The sequence below is a fragment of the Epinephelus fuscoguttatus genome, linkage group LG17 (genome assembly GCF_011397635.1).
Source record: "Epinephelus fuscoguttatus linkage group LG17, E.fuscoguttatus.final_Chr_v1".
NCBI lineage: Eukaryota > Metazoa > Chordata > Actinopteri > Perciformes > Serranidae > Epinephelus > Epinephelus fuscoguttatus.
Genome location: NC_064768.1, coordinates 27224705 through 27250410, shown reverse-complemented (window position 1 = coordinate 27250410; position 25706 = coordinate 27224705). Strand labels below are relative to the sequence as shown.

General features: G+C 43.0%; 1 protein-coding gene across 3 annotated transcripts; it reads right to left on the bottom strand.

The window, feature by feature from the left end:
- Positions 1-1585: 1585 nt before the first annotated feature.
- Positions 1586-25103, bottom strand: fam126a (family with sequence similarity 126 member A). Of its 3 annotated transcripts, XM_049602361.1 has the most exons (12): positions 24935-25103; positions 17861-17942; positions 16448-16549; positions 15439-15618; positions 14493-14573; positions 14297-14412; positions 12778-12873; positions 10473-10589; positions 9437-9524; positions 6747-6909; positions 5322-5664; positions 3679-3818 (listed from the first exon to the last, which is right to left on the bottom strand). In XM_049602361.1, exons 2-11 carry the CDS (start codon positions 17909-17911, stop codon positions 5366-5368), a joined length of 1293 nt encoding a protein of 430 aa, XP_049458318.1. In that variant the 5' UTR covers positions 17912-17942; positions 24935-25103; the 3' UTR covers positions 3679-3818; positions 5322-5365. The 3 variants fall into 3 exon arrangements, with proteins under 3 accessions (XP_049458315.1, XP_049458317.1, XP_049458318.1); XM_049602358.1 differs by lacking the exon at positions 5322-5664 and having other exon boundaries at positions 1586-3818; XM_049602360.1 differs by lacking the exons at positions 5322-5664; positions 24935-25103 and adding an exon at positions 22128-22212 and having other exon boundaries at positions 1586-3818.
- Positions 25104-25706: the final 603 nt, after the last annotated feature.

Genomic DNA, 25706 nt, shown 5'->3' with positions numbered 1-25706 from the left:
TTACCTTGAGAAGTTAGGTCATTAGTTGAAAATCTAAGTGTCACATGACTTTAAACACCTGTTCTGAAAGGCCTCAGTCTGCAGCACCATGAGGACCATGGAGCTCTCCAAACAGTTCAGGGACAACGTTCTAAAAGGATAAAGTTGGACAAATGGCCAGAAAGTTCAATATTAGTCTCATATGACCAGAGTACCTTCTTCCAGACATCTGGGGAGTCTCACATATCTTTTGGCAAACTCCAAACATGTTTTCTTTAAGCAATGGCTTTCTTTCTGGCCGCTCAGCCATAAAGCCCAGTTCTGTGGAGTGTACAGCTCAAAGTTGTCCTATAGACAGAGACTGTGGTCTTCACTGTGGAGGTTTCCAGCTCCTTCAGGGTTGTATTTGGTCTCTTTGTTGTCTCTCTGGTCAATGTCTTGCCTGGTCCTTGAGTTTTGGTGGGCTGCTCTCTCATAACAGGTCTGTTGTGGTCCCATATCTTTTCCTTTTTTGTAATGATGGATTTAATTGGGATGTTCAAGATTTCAGATGGTTTTTTTTTAACCCAAACCTGATCTGTACTTCTCCATAACATTGTCCATGACCTGCTTGGAGAGCTTTTTCGTCTTTATGGTGCCACTTGCTAAGTGGTGCTGCAGACTCCGGGGCCTCTCAGAACAGGTGCGTATATACTAAGACCATGTGACACAGATTGCACATAAGAGTCTAATTACATGACTTCTCAAGGTAACTGGTAGCACCTGGTCTTATTAAAGGGGGTGTCATGGCAATGGGGGTGAATACATACAGTACGCACCCACCATTTTTCAGTTCATTATTTTCTCTTTTTTAAAACAAGTTTTTCATTTCACGTCACCAATTTTCACTACTTTGTGTAAGGTCCATTAAAAAATCAGAGTAAAATCCAGTTAAATTACAGGTTGTAATGCAACAAAACAGGAAAAAATAGGATGAGGGGTGGATGTTTTTGCAAAGCACTGTACATACCGATACATGAATATAAGACGCTTGGTGATTGGGCCTTTTTCAAGAGCTTTAATTATAGCGGAACCTTTGCCCAAAATTAAACCCTTATTTTGACATGTAACGCATTAAGCCCCTAACACTATTTTAATTATACTATTATGCAACACCTTTCTCCGGCTGTAGTGTTGAACAGCTGTCTAGTTGCATAAATAATTAGTATCCTTAGACAGCCTTCACAAAAAAAAAGGTTAAGGGTCTAGTGTATAGGACTTAGTGGCATCTAGCAGTTAGCTTGCATGTTGGGGAACTACAGTGGCAAAGATGAAGACACAAATGACCTTGAGGAGCCAGTGTTTGGTTTGTCCTTTCTGGGCTACTGAAGAACAAAATGGTGGACTCAATGGAAGAAGACCTGCTCCATATGTAGTATAAAGAGGATGTTCTAAGGTAACAATTACTTTCAGGTGATTGTAAACTAAACATATTTATAAATCTATACCTGCCAATAGACGCCCTTAATCCCAACACACAGGACCTTTAAGTATCCAAATTTATCACTGTAATGTTTGGTGATGCTTTCCAGCAGAGAGACAGACAAATATTAACTGAGCACACATCTTAAATATAGAAACACTTTATTCCCAGAAGTTGTAGCAGTGAGTTATTTTCAGACATAGAAAGGCCAAAATAACCAAATTTAGTACAACAGTATGATGTATAACAAGAGCTTACCCAGTGACATTCTGTAAACCCACGTACAGAAACACTTTGATTGTTATTGTCCCACCAAGCTATGGACACTCGACAGGTCTAGTACACAGACGACAGAACACAAGTTTGCTTGTGGGTAGGGCAGCTTGATTTCGGACATCAAATGTAGCAGATTGGCAGAGTTGAATTCCTTTTTTGGTACAAGAGAATATCACCATGTCTTGTGACATAATGATGATGTGAACAACAAGGAGGGACACAGGAAACACATCACCGAAGTACTACAAACAGCTGGAGCTGTGTGTGGATCAGAAACGAGGGAAGATGCCTTGTTGCCCACACACACCCTTTCACTGCAGAACACACAGGAATAGATGTAGTTGCCATTTTGGAGTTTTAACATCCTTACTCAGCGGTACCTCTGTGCAAGGAGGTGGACTTCACACCTGTTTTGTAGAAATCCGTACAAAGCGACAAAGCACATCTCTCCCACAGGAAAATACCACAGTTGAGAGTCAAACCTCTCTTGTTCATCATAAGAAAATACCAAAGTTGAAAACACAACTTGTTTGCTCTTTCAAGTGCAAAATTCAATACTTGACAAATCATATACATCCATCGTTCCCAAAATCATCTTTGTCATTTGTCAGAAGTTGAAATTTTATTCTTGCTATCAAATAAAAACAGCAATTCAGGAAGGTGCTAGAGGAGCGAGAGGGAAGGACACAAATATTGCTTCTCCATCATGAGGACAATACTGTGCGATTGTAAACATAAAGAACATAATTTCATCGTACTGGCTGATTATTTAGTGGTCATTTTTAAAAATTATTTAGGGAAGAATGCATATTTTCTTTAAAGGAGCACAGCTGTAACTGCTGACAAAAGAAGTGTGACCACAGGGAGTTTGTGTAATCGTCCCAAAAGATGGAAAACACTCACTACGAGAGACTTGTATTGCTATGGTAAGGGATCTATATTTTTCTTTTAAAAAAGTAGTAGAAACAATTGTTTTCACGTTAAGAATCATACCTTGTTCAATGTATCAATCAGCAGCCTTTACTCTAAAAACAGTTGTACATACAAACACACACAGTACACACACTCAAGCATGCTCACACATACTCAACATCTGCCCTTTGAGAACCTGGGCAAGGTCAGGATGGATGTATGGAAAAGCCATGCAGGGCAACAGATGCCGATTAAAATACTTTCCAAATATTTCTCCACACAGTTTTTTAGTAGTAAGTTTTAAGTGCACCCATTTACAGACAGGCTGCTCTGCGTCAGAGTGCTGTTTTGTCCCGGCACGACTTCACGGCAACAGTACACTACTAAAAATCAGTGAAGCTGGAAGTAACATCCCTGACATCCCGGCTCCATCAGGCCCAGAGGAGACCGCTGGGGGGAAAGCAGCAGAGGGAGCTGATGGAACTCTGGGTGTCTTCATGGAGCAGGGCAGCAGGCTGCATCACAGCACAGACAATCAAAGACGTTAAAATGGAGCGACGAGAGAACCAGCGGGAGTGTTTGTTCGTTGGCATGGCTTGGAGTTCCAGGTCACAGGTACAGGGTCACAAGATCAGAGGCGACAGTTCAGGTAGTAAGGAGTCACAAATGGTTCAAAGGTCAGAGCCAAGGTGCACGCTGATGCTGGGAGAACGCTGTGTGTGGTTTGGCGCCGGACTCAAGTACCCCATCCCGTCCTCCTGCAGGCTGCAAGAATAGCGGCCAACTTCAGAGACTGTGTGGTTGCTGGAGGGAGGGGCATTGCCACTGGCCACTTGCTCGAAGGAGCGAGAGAAGACGGCACTGGCGGTGCGCGTCAGGCTGGTGAGAGCTCCCGCCTTAGGCACCGATTGGCTGGAAGTGAGCGTCAGTCGCTTGACAGACAGCTCTGCGTTCTCGCTGGCGGCTTGGCCTGTTATTAAGGGGCCTGCCTCCTTGTCCTTATCCTTGCTGGATCGCCCCCCAAGCCGACACTTCTTCATGGCCTTGGCCCCCAGGTTCAACGTGGTGACGCTGTTGCTAATAGTGATGGTGGGTGGGGTCATGTCAGCCCCGACCCCACCTGGCCACACCCCTTCATCCACCTCCGAAATATCCATCAGCTCATCCGGGGAACCCAAATCCACTGCGTCTGCAAAATGGACAGAGGGGGACAAAACAAGCACTGAAATGAAAAAACAGGAGCATGAAAAGAAAAAATAACCACCTCATCTGTCATGCAGCCCTTCTGATCCAATCAAATGATTAATATTAACATGGTGTAAAGACAATATTCAATGTTTTAAATGTAAGGCTGCATGTCAGAGGGGCTCTATCACTGTCCAGCAGGTGGCACCTTCACACTGCAATCTCAGCTAACAGGGACATCTCACCACCTGACATGCCACAATGCAGGTTCAGTATTCCAGCCCAGCACACAGGTTAGTTTAACCAGCAGAGCTGTGAGACAACAGTGAGTGGTTTACTGGCAGAGGAGTGCATGTTTTGTCCCAAAGGCAGGAGAGGACAGAATCTAAGAGCATAAGCCTAGGAAAGACCACAAAGGGAGAGTAGAGGAAGGCAAACAACGACACAAAACCCTAAATTCACGTGTCTTCGCTAACTGAAGACGAACACACACATTAACATCTGTCCTGCTTTCTTCAAGGCATGCATCTACACCCCTGTGTGTGGCCAACCACCCGCATATGCGGAACAACACACTTTTAATCTGATGCTATCACTGTAACAGAACACCTGTAAACAGCTGGTAATTAGACAGATAGGCAGGTCTAGTTCAAATCTCTTATGGTCAGATTTAGCCTGTCAGAACAGGTCTAAAGTCGTCAGATTCAAGTCTGGATTTAAGGCTGTGAGCAGCTTTTGCTTCACATCAGTCAAGACCTGCATATCTTTCCTCAGCTCCTAACTACTCATCAGAAGGGAGTAATCTGTCTCCAGGTGCAACCCAGGAGTAATGTGTCGAGGCGTACCAACGGGTGCTGTAAGAGGCCCAAGAACTTACTGATCTCTCCGGCAAAAACAGGATTCAGACCCCTACACAACACTTCAAGAGCACAATCTCATAATATAGGCACAGCTAGCAGAGATCACAGAGATCTGGGCGTTATGGTTAGAGGGTATCAGGCCTTACTGTTATCAGTGACCTGACCTCAGAGTGACTTTTACTAAATGAGATACAGCTAGCTAGAGTTTGCAGTCCTGTATCTACAGTATGTGTTTCATATCTACTGAGAAATATTCATTGAGCTACTTTTATAGCTGTTGTTTGTTCCTTGTTTAAATTATCTTCTGCCTTTATTAGGTTCAACTCTATTTTTGCGCAACATAAAAACATCACATCATCTTGATTTTATGATTCAGCCAAGCATATTTCATTATCATGCATTTATTATTAGGTTATCGATCTGTTATTCGTTAGATCTTAAATAATTAATTTGATATGAGGAATCTCTGCAGGAGATCTTTGTGAGAAAGCTTTAGCCACAAAGGAGAGAGTAAATGAGTGACGTTGGATTGACAGATGAGAGGAATAGTGCATTTAGGTGGAGAGAGGAAGGTGGAGCCCAGCGCAAAAGGTAAAAGGGGGAAGTCATCATGCAGCTTTTCAGACCACGCCCCCACACACGGTTACCTAGGTTACCCCGGGATTGGGGCAGGGGGAAGGAGGGCAAGGCCTTAGTACTGGCTCCTCCCTGTGGAGGCCGACCCAGAACCCTCATTCTCCACCATTCGCCTCACAGACTTCTGCCTCCTGACCTCCTGACCCCGCGTGCCGGAGTCATGACCTCGGGCATCCAGGCTGACCTCGGAGGCGGCGCCCAGCGGGTCGCCGTCTGGCTGGGCGCGGCCGTCAGGGCGCAGCCGCATGGAGTCTCCGTTGGGCATTCGCTCGCCGCTCACACCTGTCACACTGATTTCGGGGATGGCCATGCCCCCCAGTGCCGCATCACTGTCTACACTCACCTCCTGGGACTCTGGTGGTGGGGGAGCATGAGGGGGTAGCAGGATAATACATAGACATAAACACACATACACACAGAGATGGACAAAAAGACACGTATCATGCGCACGTACATGAAAAACAGATAGACGGCCATGTGCACAGGCACACACGACCACAGTGACACAAGACACACAGAGGTAATTAATGTAATGGCAGAAAAATAAAAAGACAAAAATTATAGTGATCAGAACATAACACATGGCCAAAGTGCATGCAATATGGAGATGAATGTGAGCTCAGTATTTGAATGCAATCACATCATACTAAGTCACCATTCACCCCTACACATTAATTAATATTTAATAGTATTTTCCTCCATCATCTGCTCATAACAAAAGCTTTCTCTATAAACAAGTAACTCCGATAAGGGCACCAATGAGCAGGATCCATGACATGATAAAGGGGTGTTAGGCTCCAGATGAAAACTACTCATTAAACTAGCTGAAGGCTGTAATTTACCTGCCTTATCTGTACTCTGGGAAAAGAGAGCATCCCTCTCTTAATTCTAAACCAAAAAGTTTCATTTGTTCTGTGGCCATCTAAGCACTATCAATTTCCTTTTAAAACACAACATATTTAATACGAAGTGTTCACACTACAACTTGTCTTATACTATAAATACACTACCTGCCCCCTGGTTTCTTGCTTTCTCCTATCTGTTCATGGGACACCTTAACGCCCTGAACACATGGTTTTTAATGAGGAGATTCTGAAAAGGATGTTGACAGCAGCGCCAGATACCAAGCTGAGAAAAGGTGCTCTACGAGCTTAGGGATTGATGATGACAACGACACGTATGTACACAGTGACTGTAGGACATGAAATGGAGGGGTGAGTGAACGATGAAGAGATTTAAACCTCTCACTCTCTCCTTTGGTGTGATCCGTTCTTCAATCAAACAATTCTATTTTTTTATTACCTGGTAAAAATGTGATTACAAAATAACAGAAAGATGTGCGTGAGCGCTCTTCTTGTGTTTCAGTGACTTGAACTCCCACGGCTGTGTCCCTACATCTCCACTTGCTTTCCCCCCCCCCCATGTGTGAATCTTACCGTGTCTCTTCCAGCGGTGTCCCCTGATAGAGAGGGAGGTGACAGCATTTCGGGAGATCCTGGAGGTGGTGGGCGTGATCTCCACCTGGATACTCCGTGCACCCTCCTTGTTGTTGCTTTTCAGTGCGGCGCCGTGCAGTGACGACTTGATGGCATTGCCCACCTGAGGGTGAGGAGAGGCACATATACACAAACATTACTGCTTCAGAGGACGCCAGAGTTTCACAGAGGGATTGCCAAGTGGCCCCTGGCCAGTGAGGAACTGGACTGGCTCACTGGCAGGTTGGCAACTGGCCCAACATGTTTTATTTAATGTTACTTGGTTGTTATCCTTTTTTTCCTCCTTCATTGTACTGGGTCCACTTGTTGTCTGTTGTGCTACATCTGACACCACAACAATTACTGCTGACTCTGAGTTTTATGAAGCCAATACAATAACTGGTATATCAAATTTACAATACGAAAATCAAAATGGGGTTTTCTATCAATGTGGAGGAAACTTCAAGTAGAAAGAACAATGAATTGATGTTGCTACAGTTACAGACAATCCCTGCAAACAAATTTAAAGCACGTGTTTAGATTCCCCTTCATAAGTGGCACTGATGAGTCAAGGCCCGATTGTGTATGAATGCAATACAATAAAATTTACACCTGAAATCACTATATATCTTCACCATGTCCATACTAAGATGCAGTTGTTATTTTTTTCTTATGTTGCAATAATAAATGATTTACTAGTGATTACAGATTTTTTTAAAGATCTCATTGGTAAGATTTTAAAAACAATGCATGAATTACTGCAAAAAGCCAAAATATTATATGTAAATTTTAAATATCTATGGCAGGGATACTGATGGCATGGTGGTGTAGTGATCGCCTCATAGCAAGAGGGCTCCTGGTTTGAACCTAGGGTGGGGGAGCCCCTCTGTGCGGAGACTGCATGTTCTCCCCGTGTCAGCGTAGGTTCTCTACAGGTACTCCAGCTTCCTCCCAGTCCAAAGACATGCAGGTTAACTGGTGACTCTAAATTGTCCGTAGGTGTGAATGTGAGTGTGAATGGTTGTCTGTCTCTATGTGTCAGCCCTGTGATAGTCTGGTGACCTGTCCAGGGTGTACCCCGCCTCTCGCCCAGTGTCAGCTGGGATAGGTTCCAGCCCCCCCGCGACCCTGAAGAGGATAAGCGGTTACGAAAATGGATGGATGAATGGCAGGGATACTAAATTTGTTCTGCCTCTGGGCCACTTTTGCAAAATGACAGGAGGCCAGGGGCCAGTCACAGCAACGCCGCACAGGTCAAGTGTACAGAGGGGCATTTCTAGGATTTGGGGACATTTGAGGCTTAGCTCTGACTTCTGTCAGGGACTGAGGCATCCTTCCTGTGTAACTTTTTTTGATAAACAAGCTCTATTCTGATGCGTTTTTATTTAATTCATTTTATTTCCTATATATGCTCTAATTTATTTTCACTGTGAATTAGGAAATGGCTGTGGGGCCATTAGGCACCCTATCAAGTAGGAAGTTGAGTATCACTGATTTATGGTTAACTGCAATATTAAAGGTTTTACAAAAAACAATTTTTTAAAAATATTTACCTGTTGAGCACACGTGTCAGTGAAAACAGCTTTTTACAACTTAAATGTACGACTATGGAAAAACTTCTCTGTCCCACCACCCAACGAAAGACATACACAGGCAGATAATACAAAAAAGATCCAAGTGTAAAGGCAGTGGCCCAGAACACAATGCCTGTAAACGCAGTATTTCTAACATCACTGACACATTTTTGCTCTTAAGTAAAACTGAAGCTCAGATCATGTTACCAAACTAATAACATCTGACCAATAATCTTATTTCTACCAGATTTATGCAAAAGGATAAACCTGAAAGCTTACCACAAACTGACTGGGTTACACAGACGAGTGATATAAGAAAAACAAAAAGGCTTTGTATTTTGCTCTATATAACACTATTTCACAAGTGTTCCTACAATAACCTAAGCTTCCGCTGAAAACGTTTCAGGTGGCACTAATGATCATATAACAGCCGAGTAAGTAACATGAGGTGGAGGGCATCATAATCACAACACAACATGTCTTTTGTCTGTGAGGCTGCAACACGTTAGTCTCACGAGGGGCACGTCAGCATGCTGCCACCTGGTGTGTCCCACTGCAACAAGTAAACACTTACATAAACACACTGAGATTCTAACCCTCCTACAATAGTGTTCATGTCACATGTCCACAAAGCTGTTTCTTTATTCTAAAAACATACTTTAACCACACACCAGTCTCATAATAAGAATCCAAAGGTTGTGTGTTTTGAGTGTTGTGGAGGAGCACACCTTGACTTGTGTAGTAATACTGTGAGCTTAGGTTCAATCCTCTATTCCCTGGGCCTCAAGGATTATGGCTTAACGGAGCAGAGTGGAAAGCATGTAAATAATCTAGTGGGATTACATTCTGCTTGCAGTCTCTGACACACAGAGACCAACACAATACAGCATACTGTGCTGCTGTGCATGAATCAAAACCACAGGCGAGCATGTGCGTCCAAAATCACATGCTCTCAGACACACACACACACACACACACACACACACACACACACACACACACACACAAACAGCTTCAAAAACACACATATAGAAGTACAGTGTGGTAATAGAAGATGAAAAACTTGATTGAACCCACCAACAGAGCTTCAGGGAACAACTCGAGCTGGGCCCGATACAAAATGTCATCCAGTGCTTTGGATCCCAGTTCAACCTCCCCGTTACACCTACGCATAGGCAAAAACCACATAAACATATAAATACACACAGTGTGTGACTCCAAGACTAAAGGCTCCCTGTGGAGTGTCAGACCTCTAGTGGTGCTGCAGAGCCGTTTTTCTATTTGTCGGTCCCCGTTTTGTTTATCTTGGATGCAAATATACGCAGGTGACATGGTACATAGTCCTTTTATTAATGTCACGCTATTCCACTTATCACCAGGTGATGGTAACACCCTAAGATATGAAGCAATGCACCAGCAAGGACAGAGAAAATAAGAAAATGCCGTCTCATTTGGAAAGACGTTTTAAGCACTGCTTGGACAGAGACAGACAGAATTTGTGGCTGTGTATCATTGAATCACACTGGAAAAGGGGCTAAAAGTAGCGTGTTCACCTGGGTGTCATGTTTCGGATCTGGAACCGATAAATACCCGCGTTTACTGCAGTCATTTGTCCTTGGAATAAATGCCAATTGTAAATTTTCCCACTAAAGACAAACACTTGTCAGAAGAAGAAAACTCCACAGGGCACCTTTAACAGCCTGATTATCAGATTAGAGTAAGGAGAGTAATACCATACATATTCACATAAGTAGAACTGTAGATATTGGTCGAGACAGCAGACACCAGTTAGTATTTTTTGATGCCAACTGCTTATGTAACATTGTGATAAAGACCTGACATCTTTTGTGAAATGCACCACAGCAATGTAAACTGGTTCATACTCAAAATGCAAAGTGAGCAGACTGAACGATTGTCATAGTTAAACCTCTTTGCAACAGGTATTTACATACATGCATGGTTAGACCAAATCAAATGCTGTCAGAGATAAGACACATGGAGCAGATTTTAAAGAAAACAATTGTAGAAATGTAAGACACGAGAAGATAAAGCTGATCAGGGAGTCTGTGCTGCGCTGATCTGGCTGTTTGTGCAGGCATGTGTGTACACTCACAAAGCGTAGTGTATCCCCGTCATGAGCTGAACCAGGAACTCTGACGTGACTGTCAGCCGTGTGCTAATGCCTTTGTAGCGGCGCATCTGTTGCCGCGGGTAACCACATATACAGACCCTGGAGGATAATAAAAGAGAAATGCAACAGGGAAGCTTGTATCAGTGAAACAGGGAAGCTTTAATCAGGGAAACCACTCTGCTGAGCCACTTGGCTGCAGCTCCATTAAGGCAATTTACTTCCCTGTGGTGAGCTGATTACAAAAACAACAATAAGCAAAGAATTGCTGAATCCAACACAGACATACACATTAGTGCTGAATATTTTCTGAACATAAACTGTAGATAGTTAATTATTTTCCAACAGGTGTCATGCAAGTTGCGACAAAGAGGATTCACCTGTCCATTTAAAGGGAAATTTCGGTTTATTTCAACCCATCTCCTATTGTCCTAAATTTGTTTCAAGTGACTAGTGACATAGAAATAATAGTTAGCATGTTAGCTGTTAGCCTAGATACAGCCGTAGCATCAGACCTGTTAAAACTTAATTGAACGGGCATCCTTTCAAGTGCAAAGTTAGTCCACTAAACAAGCTTTTTCTCCACAAAGACCACCTCATATCGTTAGGATAAATGTCAGGGAACATATAGAAAACGACATGTAAACGTGTTGTCTTACCTTACCAGTGTGCTGCCATGTTTGTTGTTTACCATTTAGCTAAGGCTGCAACCGGTCCCATTCCTTGCAACAGAGGTATTCCTCTTCTGTGGGCATTGGGGTACAGCATTCACAGGTAACGTTACACCACCGATCTCCAGAGCTAAATCCTTCCAGCAGCCATTCCTCCTCTGTCATCCTCTACCTGTTGTGCCTCTCACTCTCGCCTCCTCCATTCTTCACTTTCACCAAGCTCTTTGTCAGTGTATTCTGGCTCAAATAAATAAGGGCGGCCATCGCCTCTCGATGTGGAAAGCCTAACATTCCACATTTAGGTGGTCTTCAGAGTTGTTGTCTTACCTTACCGTGTGTTTACTGTTTAGCTCTGCTTCCCAAACCGCGGCCGAAATATCGCGAGAACAAGCAGCGATCTCATACCGTGCCTGAAGTCTCGCGAGAACAAGCCACAGCAGCTGCAAGGCAGAACCGGACAGTAGCCTGAAAAGTTCATTCATTTATTTTATGAAAGATTTATTGAATAATGGCTGACTTTTTGCCAGACTTCGACTTTGTGGAGGAGGAATTTGATTTTGCAGAGTTTTATGGCCGCCCTTATTTATTTGAGCCAGAATACACTGACGAAGAGCTTGGTGAAAGTGAAGAACGGAGGAGGAGAGAGAGAGAGAGAGAGAGAGAGAGAGGCACAACAGGTAGAGGATGACAGAGGAGGAATGGCTGCTGGAAGGATTTAGCTCTGGAGATCGGTGGTGTAACGTTACCTGTGAATGCTGTACCCCAATGCCCACAGAAGAGGAATACCTCTGTTGCAAGGAATGGGACCGGTTGCAGCCTTAGCTAAATGGTAAACAACAAACATGGCAGCACACTGGTAAGGTAAGACAACACGTTTACATGTCATTTTCTATATGTTCCCTGACATTTATCCTAACGATATGAGGCGGTCTTTGTGGAAAAAAAAGCTTGTTTAGTGGACTAACTTTGCACTTGAAAGGATGCCCGTTCAATTAAGTTTTAACAGGTCTGACGCTACGGCTGTATCTAGGCTAACGGCTAACATGCTAACTATTATTTCTATGTCACTAGTCACTTGAAACAAATTTAGGACGATAGGAGACGGGTTGAAATAAACCGAAATTTCCCTTTAAGCTATAGGTGCTGCTACTGTATATGATGCCACTGTACAGTACACAGCTGACAACACAGAAAACTGTCCAGGGGAAATCAAAGCTGACGACTTCTCTGTAGCTCTGTGCTCATTGGAGCAACGCTCAGCTACAGTTGGCCATATACCAAAAACCACTGAGCTGGGATGTGTGTACATCACAGCTCTTTGCCGAATAGCGGTATCTTGGCTCTCTCTGGCAGCAAAGTCTATAAGAGGATCAGATAAGCAAGTGCTTGCAAAAAAAGCACCTCTCTGTGTGTGTGTGTGTGTGTGTGTGTGTATGTAGGGTTATTCAAGTACCCTTCTCAAAAACATCCACAATCAAGGTCATCACAGAGTATAAAATTGGTTTGTGTGTACTTATAGTGTCCACAAGTCCTCATGACAAAGTGTGTGTGTGTGTGTGTGTGTGTGTGTGTGTGTGTGTGTGTGTGTGTGTGTGTGTGTGTGTGTGTGTGTGTTTTACCTGGAGCTGAGCTGGCAGAGGGACTGGAGGGAGTTGGGACTCATGTAGCTGAGAGCAGCATTGTAGCACAGCAGCAGGAAGGTCAGCACCTCAAATCTCAACAACACAAATACACACTTGAAACAGCACATCTCGATTACAGCATGACATATAAAACAATATTTTGAACATATCAGAGCAGAAATTCACAGACATAGTTAGCCCTCTATCTATACTGTAGATAGGAATACCACAAAAAAAAGAAAGATTTGAATATTTCAAAAGCAGAACTGTACCAGAGATATCATCCCTTTTATTCTGTGCATTCTTCTTCCTTGTCAAAGCCTGGCATCTACATTCCCCACAGCACAACTCAGCTGCAGGGGAGGATGTGCTATGCTAACGGTCTGATAGGATCCCTTCTTCCTAACTCAGCATCTTCAGATTTTAAACCGACGCAGACTCAAATGACTCACTTTGAGGCAATGTATCAGATTTGGCACAGTTCCCTCATGAAAGGGTTTTTCACCACATATGAAGTAGTACTCCTCAAGACCTGTAAATACACTCTGATGTGAAAAATCAGGGGACTTACCATTTAAAAACTACAGTCAGTGAAAAATACATCATCTACCCAGGCAAACACTGACTGCTACACTGAAGAGATTAAGATACAAGTATCTCTGCATGATGTTAAAAAGCAGCCGGACTTGTTGTCACATGAAAATTCCTCTCCGTTTTAAATAATCTACCTGGTCATCTGAAACAGTACAAGAAAACAGTGCTGAAAAAAGCGGTACAACTCAGACCATCGCAACCTTCAGTGTTTGGCTGCAGTGGGGCCTCGTTACATTAATGAATGCAACAAAGCAAAGACAACTGCCACGGGCCATCACTGAAGCTGGTGCTTAAAATAATTGGCCCTGGCAGCAGTTAAACTCTTTGTCACTACATACGTTTGAGGACAGGAGTCACTGACACTACTGTATTTAATGAGACTGTCGGACTAAATCTTATTTCAAAGCTCAGCTGAGAGTCAAAAATGCTTGATGGATTTGTGTCTCAACTTATCGCCCCACTGACTGTATCCAAAACAACATCTGAACTGAATGTATAATGGAATCTTTGATCAGTTTGGAAATGTATTTAGGTACAAAGGTGATCAACATACACAACATTCAACACATTTCTCTCAAATTTCACTGAGCTTACGAGTTATTTGTACTGGATTTCACTTTCTGAGACAACTCCGTAAGTGAATAAAATTTAGGCGGCCTAAAACTGTCATAGTAGAGGCAATAAATGTCTTGCCAAGACTTTGCACGCTTAACTTCAAAAGCAACTGACAGATTGTTCATCCTCCTTCATGTGTGTTCCTATTTTGGTTGTTGTCTGGTATTTGCTGCCAATTCAAAGCAGGCAGACTCGCAGCCTGCTACCAGGAAAGCCTATTTTAAAAACATGAACAATCTCCACCCTACTGACACGTCACCACCCGTCCAGCAGCCTTTCAAAGAAGTCCACCCATCAAGCCTCTTACCTGTTCTGTGCTGTAAAAGTCTCCCTCTGGAGGTGTGGCCCGCTGTACACCACTCTGCTCAGCCCATGATTGGCTAGAGCCCCTTCTGTAAGGGCAATTGAGCCGATGGCTGAAGGCTAGAGAAGAAGAGGAAGTTTTTAAACTGCACATTTCTGCAAAAGCAGAAGATCTGTGTGCAACATTTTGTGTTTCTCACCTCATGGTACACTGAGGGCTTGGAGAGGGAAGGGACGGTGAAAGATAATACTTTACTTTGTCCATCTTTATCAACTATTTCCTGTAAAAGAGGAAGACAGGAAGACAGTGAGAAAATGTTATTGTAGGCGAGAAAAACAGAAGCTTTTATCTGTGTGTGCCCTAAACCTCTAAAGAGTGCATGCATATCACTTCAAGCACACTCATCTGTTATGTGTGGGTGTTCGTGTGTGGCCCTCAGGGTCTCTGTTTCCCAAATCAGTCTGCTAGTGTATGTGTGTTTGCGTTTTTGTGTGTATATTGTGTGAACTCACGCACTCAAACCCCAGGGTTTTGGTGTCCCCTGTGTGCATGTTAATGTCAGATAGATTAATGGGAGCCAGCTAGTGTGTTGAGTGACAGCTGACCTATTCTGCTATTCATAGAGGAAGTTAGGGGACACTGCACTTTGCTGATAGATAGAAAACCGAGCCAAAATGGAGGAAAATAGGACTCAACACACTTTAATAATAACAACCGGCTAGCATCACTGTGGGAAGCTTAAGGGCATTTACAAAGTGCAACCCATCCATGTTGTGTATCAGCAAATTCACTGTATTTCAATTCCTCTATTTCAAAACCCATACTTCCTGTTACTCGCGATGCATAGCTGTCTAACAAGGCAGAAAGTGCATGAAGTAATCTTTCAAAACACATGACGCAGATCCCAGAAATAGTTGAGCGGCTAAGTCCCTTGCTTCTGAAACTACATGATTACACCCACTTGCAACGGATCAAGGACCTTTTCCTCTTCCTTTCCTTACCTTGCCTACCACACTGGAAACATTTTTTTTGTTACTAACAAGAGCAGCTCTGCTCTACTGCTAATAAATAAACAGAGCAGCTGAGACATAAGAATGTGGTGTTGAAAATATAATGTGCACCACCAGCTTCATCCTGTCCCCTACCAGGTTGTAAATGCCCAGCAGCAGGGCCTCGATGCAGCCAGACGTGTGAGGGTCTCTGGCTGCGCTGGCGGACAGGAGGCTCCACAGGAGCTCTGGCAGGAACTGTAGCGTGAAACGCTGCAGCTGCGGCTCACCGCTTCGGTAAAACTCAAACAACTGGTGACACACTGGCTCCAGCAACTGGGGAGAACAGAGAGCCAAAAAACATGGGCACATGGTTACATCCTGACATCCTGTGTACAAAAATCAACAGGCAGCAACTGCCGCTGCAACTGTGATTCATTCATTTATGGGTCATCAGAAATGTCAGGGAGCAGAGCAGTACTTGGGAAATACAGTGTGTTGGACAGTCAGGCAGATCCATGAACCAAAAAAACAACAGGACATAACAACATGAGATAATCTGGGGTAAGTATAAATATAATAATACAGGTGAATGATGGCACAGTAAACATGACAAAATACTCAAAGAAGGGCTGGGTGATATAGCCTATACATAGTATTGTGATATTTTGGAAGTCTGATGTTTTTTGCTGTGCACTTGAAGCTTCAGGTCAACAGTTAGAAGTTAGCAGAAAGTTAACTTGTTACCGTAGTGCCATTAAACATGAGGACTTATTCTCTGTGAGGAGGAATCAAACAACAGCTCTCCAGTTCACACATTAATAATATCGGCAAGTCTCACTGGTGCCCAGTGGTCAAAAATGTGACTAAATGTTGGTGGCCCGGAGCCCTGCAGATTAAAAAAAAAGGAAGAGAGCCTTGGAGAGAGCAAGAGAACCAAAATGCCAAAATGCAAAAGAATCTCATGCTGGTGTCTTTAAATTATGACGTGACAGTATACCCGATGATCACAATGCAGTCATTTCAAACACGGAACAAGCCGCAATACATCAAGTATAATCGATATATCACCCACCCCTGATACAAAATGTTGGTAAAAGGTTGTGTGGTTGGGTATTTACAATACATGTTTACATGAATGAAATATTAAAGTGTGTGTCCATACATCGCTGTAGTTCTCTCGGATGACCTTGTAGAGCGCGGGAACCAGGGCAACTTTGTCTTTTAGTGAGGCGGCATAGGTGGACACAGCGCTGTCAGGGAGGGTCTGAAACACACACACACACACACACACACACACATACACACACAGCTGAAGTTTGATACACTAAGTGACTTACCAATGCTAAAAATAAACACACAGCATGCAGGTTGAGAAGTGAATACCCAAACATTTGTTGATGTAGTCTAAATTTGAGCTGTCTAGATTTGACACTCAACTGTTCATTGATTCGCATCACATCCAGGACTAAAGCCCCGTTTTCACCGAGCAGTATGGTACAGTTCAGTTGTGTACATGTTTCCAGTATGAACAGTTGTGGATGGTACCAGTATAACCATTCGGTACGTCCCCATTTTTTGTAGCCCCTCTGTTAAGGTACCTAGTACACAAGTAAATGTAAATCCATCAGCACACCTTAAATTTCAATTACAGCTTTGACCATTACTTTAGTTTTTATATAACATACAATTTCATTAATGAGTGGACCATCAAGTGTTTATATACACATTAATTTCGACCAGGTTATGTGAACGGCATATATGTTTATCCTCACTCTGAGAAAGAAAAGCGCGCAGAGCGTAATTCCTGTGTGCTCTCACAACACTTAACCCCCAAGCTTGCCATAGAAGGACTAAATGCACAAACCCACTATATCTGAATATCTCATTGAGAGAGACTCACTGCAGTCTGTTCTAGTTTGTGTAATGCGTATTCAGTGAATGCTGGACGCAGCAGTGAGTGACAACCCTGCCCACATGAAAGAGCACGGTTTGCGGTGGAAACACTAGAGCCTGGGTACTATGTCTGAAGGGTTACTTTCGGTTCCAAATGTACCATACTGAAAGTGTCTGGAGGAAACAGGGCTTAAGAAATAATGGTAACAGATAATGAAACAAAACTGATTTGTTAGGTATAAGCAACAGGGAAGTACACTCTGTTTGACATTTAAATGATATCTTGATAGCATCTAAAGCCTGCAGAGACAGTGACTGCGTCTATATAAGAAGCTGCGAGTCACATCACTCTGTTTGTGTTTAGAGGTTAATTGCACTGAGCGAGGAAGATGGGTCCTCATACGTTCACACAGGAAGTTCCCTTCTGCCCCTTTATAGTCACACCTCACCGAGCCTTGGCTTTGTTAGCAGTCACGTATCAGTGAGTGCTCATCGTGTCTGAGTAGGAGCATGTAATTTTCTGGCAACAAAGCACTTCAGAGAGTGTTTGTTTATGTGTGTGGAAGAAATAAGCAGCAGCGGAGAATGTACAGCACACTAATCAGGGGTAGGTGCTTTTTAATATTGCGTTTTGCCCACGCATGCATGCATACACACACACATACACACAGTAAAGCAGTACCTTAAATTCTGACAGCCATTCCTCCACCACTCCTTGGTCCATAGCCAACATGTTCCTTCATTTGCAGTGGAGTCACCTCTACCTACGAGTGAAGGAAAAACTGTATAAACACACACTGAATAATTATTGACACGCGGCATATGTATAGGGCATTGCGCACGCGCACACACACACACACAAACACACACACACACACACACACACACACACACACACACACACACACACACACACACACACACACAACTCTATTACAAACAGCAAACGATACCAGAGATGGCAGAGATGAAAAGTGACTGTACAGGTTCCAGCCTCCAGGCATCAATTCAATACTCCGAAGAAGCGTAAGTCTCTGTTTCCCTCTCGCTCTCCTGTTTCCCCCTCATTTCTCTCCAGACACACACCTCTGCAGCAAGTACCTAACCTTTCCTCAACTCAGGCTCTCAAATCGAAAAATCACCCACACAGAGAAGCCTGGCTGGCTTCACCGATGAAGCACTGACGAGGGAAAAAAAAGTGGCATGGCAGAATTTAGATGCTTGTTGCACAGGCTGTACGGTTTCAATGTCTTTCAGCAGAAACGGACAGAAAAAGCTTTAATCACGATTTATTTATGATGTTTAATGATTGCCTCTCTCCATCTCTGCCTCCATTCCCATTTATATATATATATATATATATATATATATATATATATATATATATCCCTTGCTATCCATAACAACACTTGCACTTTCTGCATCTTACATCTCCCGTTTCTCTTCTAAGCACTCAACTTATACACATGTCGCATCTTTTCTATTGAGCCTCCAATGCTACACTACCTTACCGTGCTTATTCCTTGGACAGCGTTCTTATGCTCTTTATGTAAGCTTAATTCTGTGTGTGTGTGTGTGTGTTTTAATAAAGCATCTGCTGGTTCCTATCTGACACTGCTGTCCTGCAGTCACATACGGAGAAGGAAGAAAGTGGAAGAGCGAAAAGCAGAGAGACAGAGCAACAGAAATAGAACATATCAGGACAAAAATAAGATGGGGCTTTTTTTTAAAAAATCCAAATTTCAAACTATCCACCACAATGTGGAAATGATGATGACACAAAGCAGTATTGTTTGGTCAAAGTCAGGGACCAACCAATCTCTAAAAATGCAAAATATTTACTAGTTCCAGTTCTCAAATGCAAGAACGTTTTGCTTTTCTCTCGTTTCATATCATTGTAAAGTGAATACCCCATGCTCTGGGGAATTGTTTTTCACTATAACATTTCAAAAGAACAAACAACTGGTCGATGAATTTAAAAAAATAATCAGTCATTGCAGTGTACTTGTGTCACCTTAACCAACTATGCACAGTGACTGTCACCATAAGACATGCTTTCTGCTGAGGAGGAGGAGGAGGACGACGACGACACAGTCACTGTTCATCTCTGATTATCTGTTTTTCACTAGCAGTCTGTTTTCACTGCGGTTTATGTCGTGTCTGCACTCTGTTGTGCCTGTGCTCTAAAACTGCAGGCACAAGGCTAAATTGGCCGTTGAATACAGAAAAGTCCATGTTTGGTATGTCTGGTAACTGAGTCTGAGAAAAAAGAAAGAGGGAGGAAGAAGTCCTTCTATGTGCACGCTCGTCATGCAGAAACGTGCTCAGGTTGGAGCTGAAGGTGGCATAATAACACCTTTTAAAAATCCGTCCACTTCCAACACCTTTCTGGCTGTGAAAGAAAATATATCAGACCTATTTTGGAGGTGAATTCAGAGCAATAGACCAGAGTACAGATTCAGAACATTATAGACCTGACTGCCAATCACCAAAAACCTTCTAATGTGTGATGCATGAGTGTTATAAGAAATAAAAAAATATATATGTTTATGGTCCATTTCCTTCTCTTCCTGTCCTCCTCTGTTCCTCCGCTCATCCTCCCACACAGCATCATTTCTCTCTCTCTCTCTCCCTCTCCCCATCTTCCCTACTCCCTAATCCATCTTTCACACATTCAAATGCATTATTTTGTATTATTATGGTGCTTGGTCCCTCCGTGGCAGCCAGGTGTCTATTTATGGACTGTACCAATGACAGGAATGACAGGGGGGAGGGGAGCCAGTGACTCATGAAATGGGGAAGGATTATAAAGCAGAATAGCCTCCATTTAGAGAAATTAGTCCTTTGTGGCGGTCTGTTGTTCCATTTCTTTCATGCTGGTGAAGACTACAAGGAGGACAGCGTCGATATCTAAAAGCCAGCATGTGCTCACTGAATAGCAAAAATAAAAGGCTGTGATTACAGTGTGGATGAGTCAGTTTTGTAAGAGGATGGGCTCTCCTCCTACGGAGTCACTTTTAAGCGATCAACTTTGTCCAGGCTGGCATCTGGGGACACGGCATCTGTATCACCCGTATCCGGAAAAAGATACCTGAAGACTAAACTCAGCAGCTGCTTGCCATGCCTCCTACCTATGTGGTATATTTGCCTCCTACCTCAGTTGCAAGCTAAGAAGCAACGGCAGCGCCACAAAAGCAGCAGCAGAGGGTGGACACTCGGGTGCAAAATTAATGTGACGTACCTGTAAATCAAAGTGTATACTGAATTTCTGATTTACTTTTGACAGTATAAACACGACCCAGTCAACCTTAACAAGGTTAAAATCAAATTTGCAGAATATTAAAGTGCCAGAAAAAGTTAGCAACTGCAACTAATGATTATTTTCACTTCACCAATTATTTTATTTGGCCTATTAAATGTCACAAAGTAGTAAAAAAGAAACCGATCATAATTTCCTAAAGCCCAAGACTTGCTATTTTTAAAGTAACCTAAATAAGCACCCAATTATCAAAATTGTTGCATTTTAATTTGCCCTTAAACGACTAATTACTCAATCAACTAATCATTTTAGCCCTAGCAGCAACAGTAACAAAAAAAATGAATAGATAAACATAATCACTCCCATCTATCAACCTCACCATGCATTTTATGTACTAATCACCCCTGAAAATCATGACGATTCATTCTGAAACTGCACTCAAACCACAAGAGACAGCGGTACAAGCAGCACAAAGTGCCCCATCTCAAGGATCTCTATGCACATCCTGCGGACTGGCACGAGCAACTGGGGGAGAAAAATGGCAAACTAATTGCCCTGTGAGAACACTATAAAGCACAATTATGTTATTAAGCAGATGTTTGTCTTCCGTCTTAGTCTGTTTAACTGATAGCAATCTCTCAGTCATTAAGGACTCATAGATCAGGACAGAAATCAACAGAAGACAGAGAGAGCACACTGCAAATGATATAGCAGCTGGCGAGCTTCTTCTGAGCAGCACAAACAACACACATTAATAAACCAGTGTTAAGAATAAGTGGCTGAGTAGCTTTGACAACCACAAGTAAAAAACCAGTGAAGTGCTGAACAAGTAGAAGCAGGAGAGGGACAGAGAGGGACTGCAGGAGGATGCACAGAGCAGAGATCAATACCTAAATGAATAGAGCGTGAGATAAATGGATGTATAGTGGGATGAGGGTTAAAATGAATGTATGACAACCCAAGGGGTGGATAACTCAAAAGGGGAGAGACCGTGGGGTCAATAAAAGAGGAGAGTCCATTAGGTTTTCAATCTGTGCTGCCCCAGGCAATCTCCCAGGCTTTGACAAACACACAGGATAAGGGAAGGTACTGAAACACGCCACTCTGTGGTCTTAACAGGCTCAAGAAATGGATCAAACTAATGATTTTAGTACCCTAGCTGTGGCTTACTGAGTTTTTCCACCAATGCAAAGCTCTGATGGAGCGCACTTCTTGCCAAGGAGTGAGAATGTGTCACGCATTGCACAAGTGTGTATGTGCAAGTGTGTTTATTCAATGTCTGGTTTGACAAAACCTGTTCCTGTGAGCTAGCTAAAGTTGACAGCTCGTTTCTGAGTTTACACCCACGCCTGTGTCTTAAACTCCGTGACACACACACACACACACACACACACACACACACACACACACACACACACACACACTGGGCTGGCAGTCTAAATGAGCTTATTTTTGACTCCTCCTTCCGAAGGCTTCCTCCAACACAAACAGGTCTCCTTTGAGTTTACATTCCTAATCCTTGTTGTAAGACTGCCTGCATGTCCAGACAGAGTTACTGTACAACAACTGAGGCAAGCACACCATACACACACTACTTCATGTGGATAAATACAAAACAACAACAACAGGTAATCGGCACTATCAAAACACTGAGTGTCCTCTGGTGCTCTGTAGTGAAGCAAGAACATACCTGTCTGGGAAAGCTGCCTGAGAAGTGACGCGAGTCCGAGTGAGACTGAATTAAGGGGACACCCACACACAAACGCAGCCCTCCCTGCTGATTACCTCATTTCCTATTACACATATGCTTTGCAGCCTTCTTTTTTTCAGGAAGTGAGAGGACCAATAAGACCGAAAGCTTGAATGGAGGGAAGAAAGGAAGCAGAGAGAGACAGATAAAGTGGGTGGTTTTGAGAGTGGTAGGACTGCCCCAGCTGCTTTTTCCTGTGGTGCCGGTGTAAACCACACAAACTACCGGTTGGGCTGATAACGACAATGACACCTAAGATAGTGAGCCCTCAGTGAATTAAAGCTACAGGAAGATGTAAAATAAATCGAGTAAGCTGAAATAAACTTTAACTTAGCTGACTTCACTCTTGTACAGACACACCCAAGCCACTGACAAACTGTTTAACTTCACTAACCAACATCAAAACGAGGTATTGTATCAACATCGACTCCACCCAAGATCTACCAACCAACTCAGTGTCAACTGTCAACACACTGGACCAGTGACTCTTAGTGTGTTTTAACTTGAATGGAAGCAAACGCTGTTAAGGCACTATTTTGAGGAGCTGTGGGGTGTCCAAATAAAGGTTATGGCAGGGTTATATAACCATGGTCATAAAGGGCAGAGCCTCTAACATGCCCTAAGCTCACAGCTTCACCTGAACTGGTGCTCATCAGCCGTGCTAAGAGCTCTTTACACTGTTTGTCCACTCATGGGACTGTAGCATTTTGTTTTGACATCTCTCTTCAGTTCATATCACATCTTTTCATTTCATGCTGTCGACTGCTGTATTCTTTATTTGGAACTTTTCCTGGCCTGCGGTTAACCCTGTTGCATCACCACCTCCCACCTTGCTCTCCCCCCTGGTCTTCTTCAGTAGCAGGTTGCATATAGCTTCAAGAAAAAGGGGGGTTGTGCTATTCTGTTTGTTTTCTTTTCTCATCTTTTACACACACACACACACACACACACACACACACACACACACAAAGTAGAAGACTGTTGGTAGCTAAGTAGACATGACAACAGAGTCTGTGGTTTGTGTGTGTGGTTTTTGCTGCTGAGGGAGACAGATACAGAGATCTGACAAGGAGGAATCCTCTTATAGCAGCCCACGCTCTTTTCTCCATTGCCTCTAAGCCAGTGATGCATCTTCACCCCTCCACACATCCCTTCAATTCCCTGTCTTCTTGTGGAAAGTGAGCCTGAAGAGACCAATGATTAACATCGGTGATTTTTCAATTTAGGGTTCTCTCTTGTCGCCTTTTTCCTCTCCATTTGTCTCAGCTTCTGTTGCCACAGTTGGATAACTCTCTCGTAATCTATTAATGCTCAGCACTGGAATTTCACATTTAAATACCAATTTTGCTTCAGCTCATTAGCTTTATTTTCTAGATTTTATGCAGAGCTAAAAGCATGTGGCATCTACTGGTGTCTATACTTATGCTGGGAAAAATCACCTTCTATGTTTCACTTATACTGTGCTTGTGCGCAGAATTAAATGGAAAGGCTTTCAATGGTTTTCATTGCTCAAGCTGTCAGGATATTTCATGAACCCACGGGCATGGGTGACTCTAACAGTGATGCTGGATGACAACAGAGCTCGTGCGATCTTCTTGCTCCATGACCTGCCGGGCTTCACTGTCAAAAAGCATTAAAAGGCTTGGAACACTAGCAGCTACGGATGCCACACATTAACAAGCCTGGGTATACTTTTATTACGGGTGGGCACACATACATTCACATCCTAGTAATACCACTTTAACAGTGCACAATCACTCACCCGGTAAACACATCTACTGCTACAGGACAAGCTTCTACTTAATAACAAAGGCAAACACACACATTTATGGAAAGCAAAGAGTAACCTATGAACTAAGCCGCAAACTGTATCTTATTAAAGCAATGTCTGGCACACCACCAGAAGCACAGACCTTGTGAAGGGTACAGATTGAACATTAATTCAACTTTTGACATGTGCAGTAGTGAAGGAGCTCTTTTCATGCAACAGGACTGCCATGGGGCTCTGCGGCAAAGCTTCACAGCAATTCCCATCCTACAGGAAACCCCTGAACTGGATGAGTGGTACAGAGGAAAGATGCATCACATGATAGCTATTAGAAAAATCCCAACAACGCATTCTTTACCATACCAGTCTGCAATGGTGTCTGTGGCCCTGCCAAACTGGGGCACACACACACATGTATACAGTAATACATGAATTACCTGAGAAAGTATCTTAACAAGGTCCTGACAGATCACACACACATGCAGCTGATACTGAACAGGATAAAGTCAGGTACAAAGTCTGCCTCTGTGGCAAACGTGACTTAATCTACTACTGTAGCGAAATGGGAGCAAAGACAAGCTCGTTTGCTTCACATATAAGGAAACCTTCCTGTTTCATATCATCTTATCTTACGTTAGCTATGTAAAATAATAACTACATATGTCCCCTGGCACTGCTAACCAGCTAGTCTGCCACAATGACAACCGGTGCCACAGTCTGCGTTTAAACAGCGTAAAATTCTTCCTCAAGGTTTTGGTAGCCCAAGGGCAAGCATTACCTTCCCCAGTCATATAATTCAGTGTATTTATTAACTAGTACCAAGCAGAGACTGTAAATGAATCCTCCGCTGTCACACACTTTCTGTCCAAGCTTGCTGAATGACTTCTGACTGTCACAACGGTTGCTTACAGATTAGCTAGTTAGCTAGCTCGGCTAAGGCGCGACACCAAGTTAACAGGGGAAGTTACGGTTTACTTACGGACATGCTATCTGTCAATTCCCTGGTATCGCTGTCCTCTGTCGTTCCGACAAGACAAGTAAACGGCTATCACTTCGTTACTCCATAAATCTCCTCAATAATTCATCAACATCAGCTCCTTCCATCTTCATTACTTTCTCCACTCAGACTACCTTAGACGAGGGGACTCGGTCTGTATAGAGTGACAGGCGTCTGAGCCAATGAGTGAGCAGTATATAATATAAATGCCGCGCCCCCTGAGCGCAACACCCAATCAGATTAGACTATTGGCTGCATGTTAATAATTTCCACGATCAAAGTAGGTTGTCGCTGTCAGCCACTGCTCTTTGACAGCAGAGTGCTCTACCAGAGGTGATTTTAATAAATCACATTAATAAGTTATGAATTGACAATTGGTTTAGGCTTGTATTGTAAGAATAAATTATTATATTACAGCTTACAAACTGCATTTTAGCAGTGTTTAGTCCATAACTGTCTTTGATGCATTTGATTAAAATATATTTATTATAAACATTACCAGTTAGGCTACCTTATTTCAACCATTTTGTCGCCTAAACATGTTATAAAATTCATGAAGAACATAATTAATATAGTCTGCCCTTATTAAATATACACATTTCTTAATCAGTTGTTTCTTTTAATTCCCAAACTTTTTCCATTTAGTTATGAACTCATTCTCAGGTTTTAACCCCCACATGCTGCACTCTTAATGCCAAAATTAATCTATAAAGCTTAAGGTGAAGGCAGTATTCTAAAACTGTCTCCATCGCAT

Excerpts from the sequence above, each read along its gene's own strand:
- fam126a (XM_049602358.1), bottom strand. The coding sequence starts at position 17,911 with ATGTTGGCTATGGACCAAGGAGTGGTGGAGGAATGGCTGTCAGAATTT. Across the intron at positions 14,574-15,438 it reads TGCTGGGCATTTACAACCTG|GAAATAGTTGATAAAGATGG; the intron begins GTAGGGGACAGG and ends CCTCTTTTACAG. Across the intron at positions 6,910-9,436 it reads TGTTCCCTGAAGCTCTGTTG|GTGGGCAATGCCATCAAGTC; the intron begins GTGGGTTCAATC and ends CCTCACCCTCAG.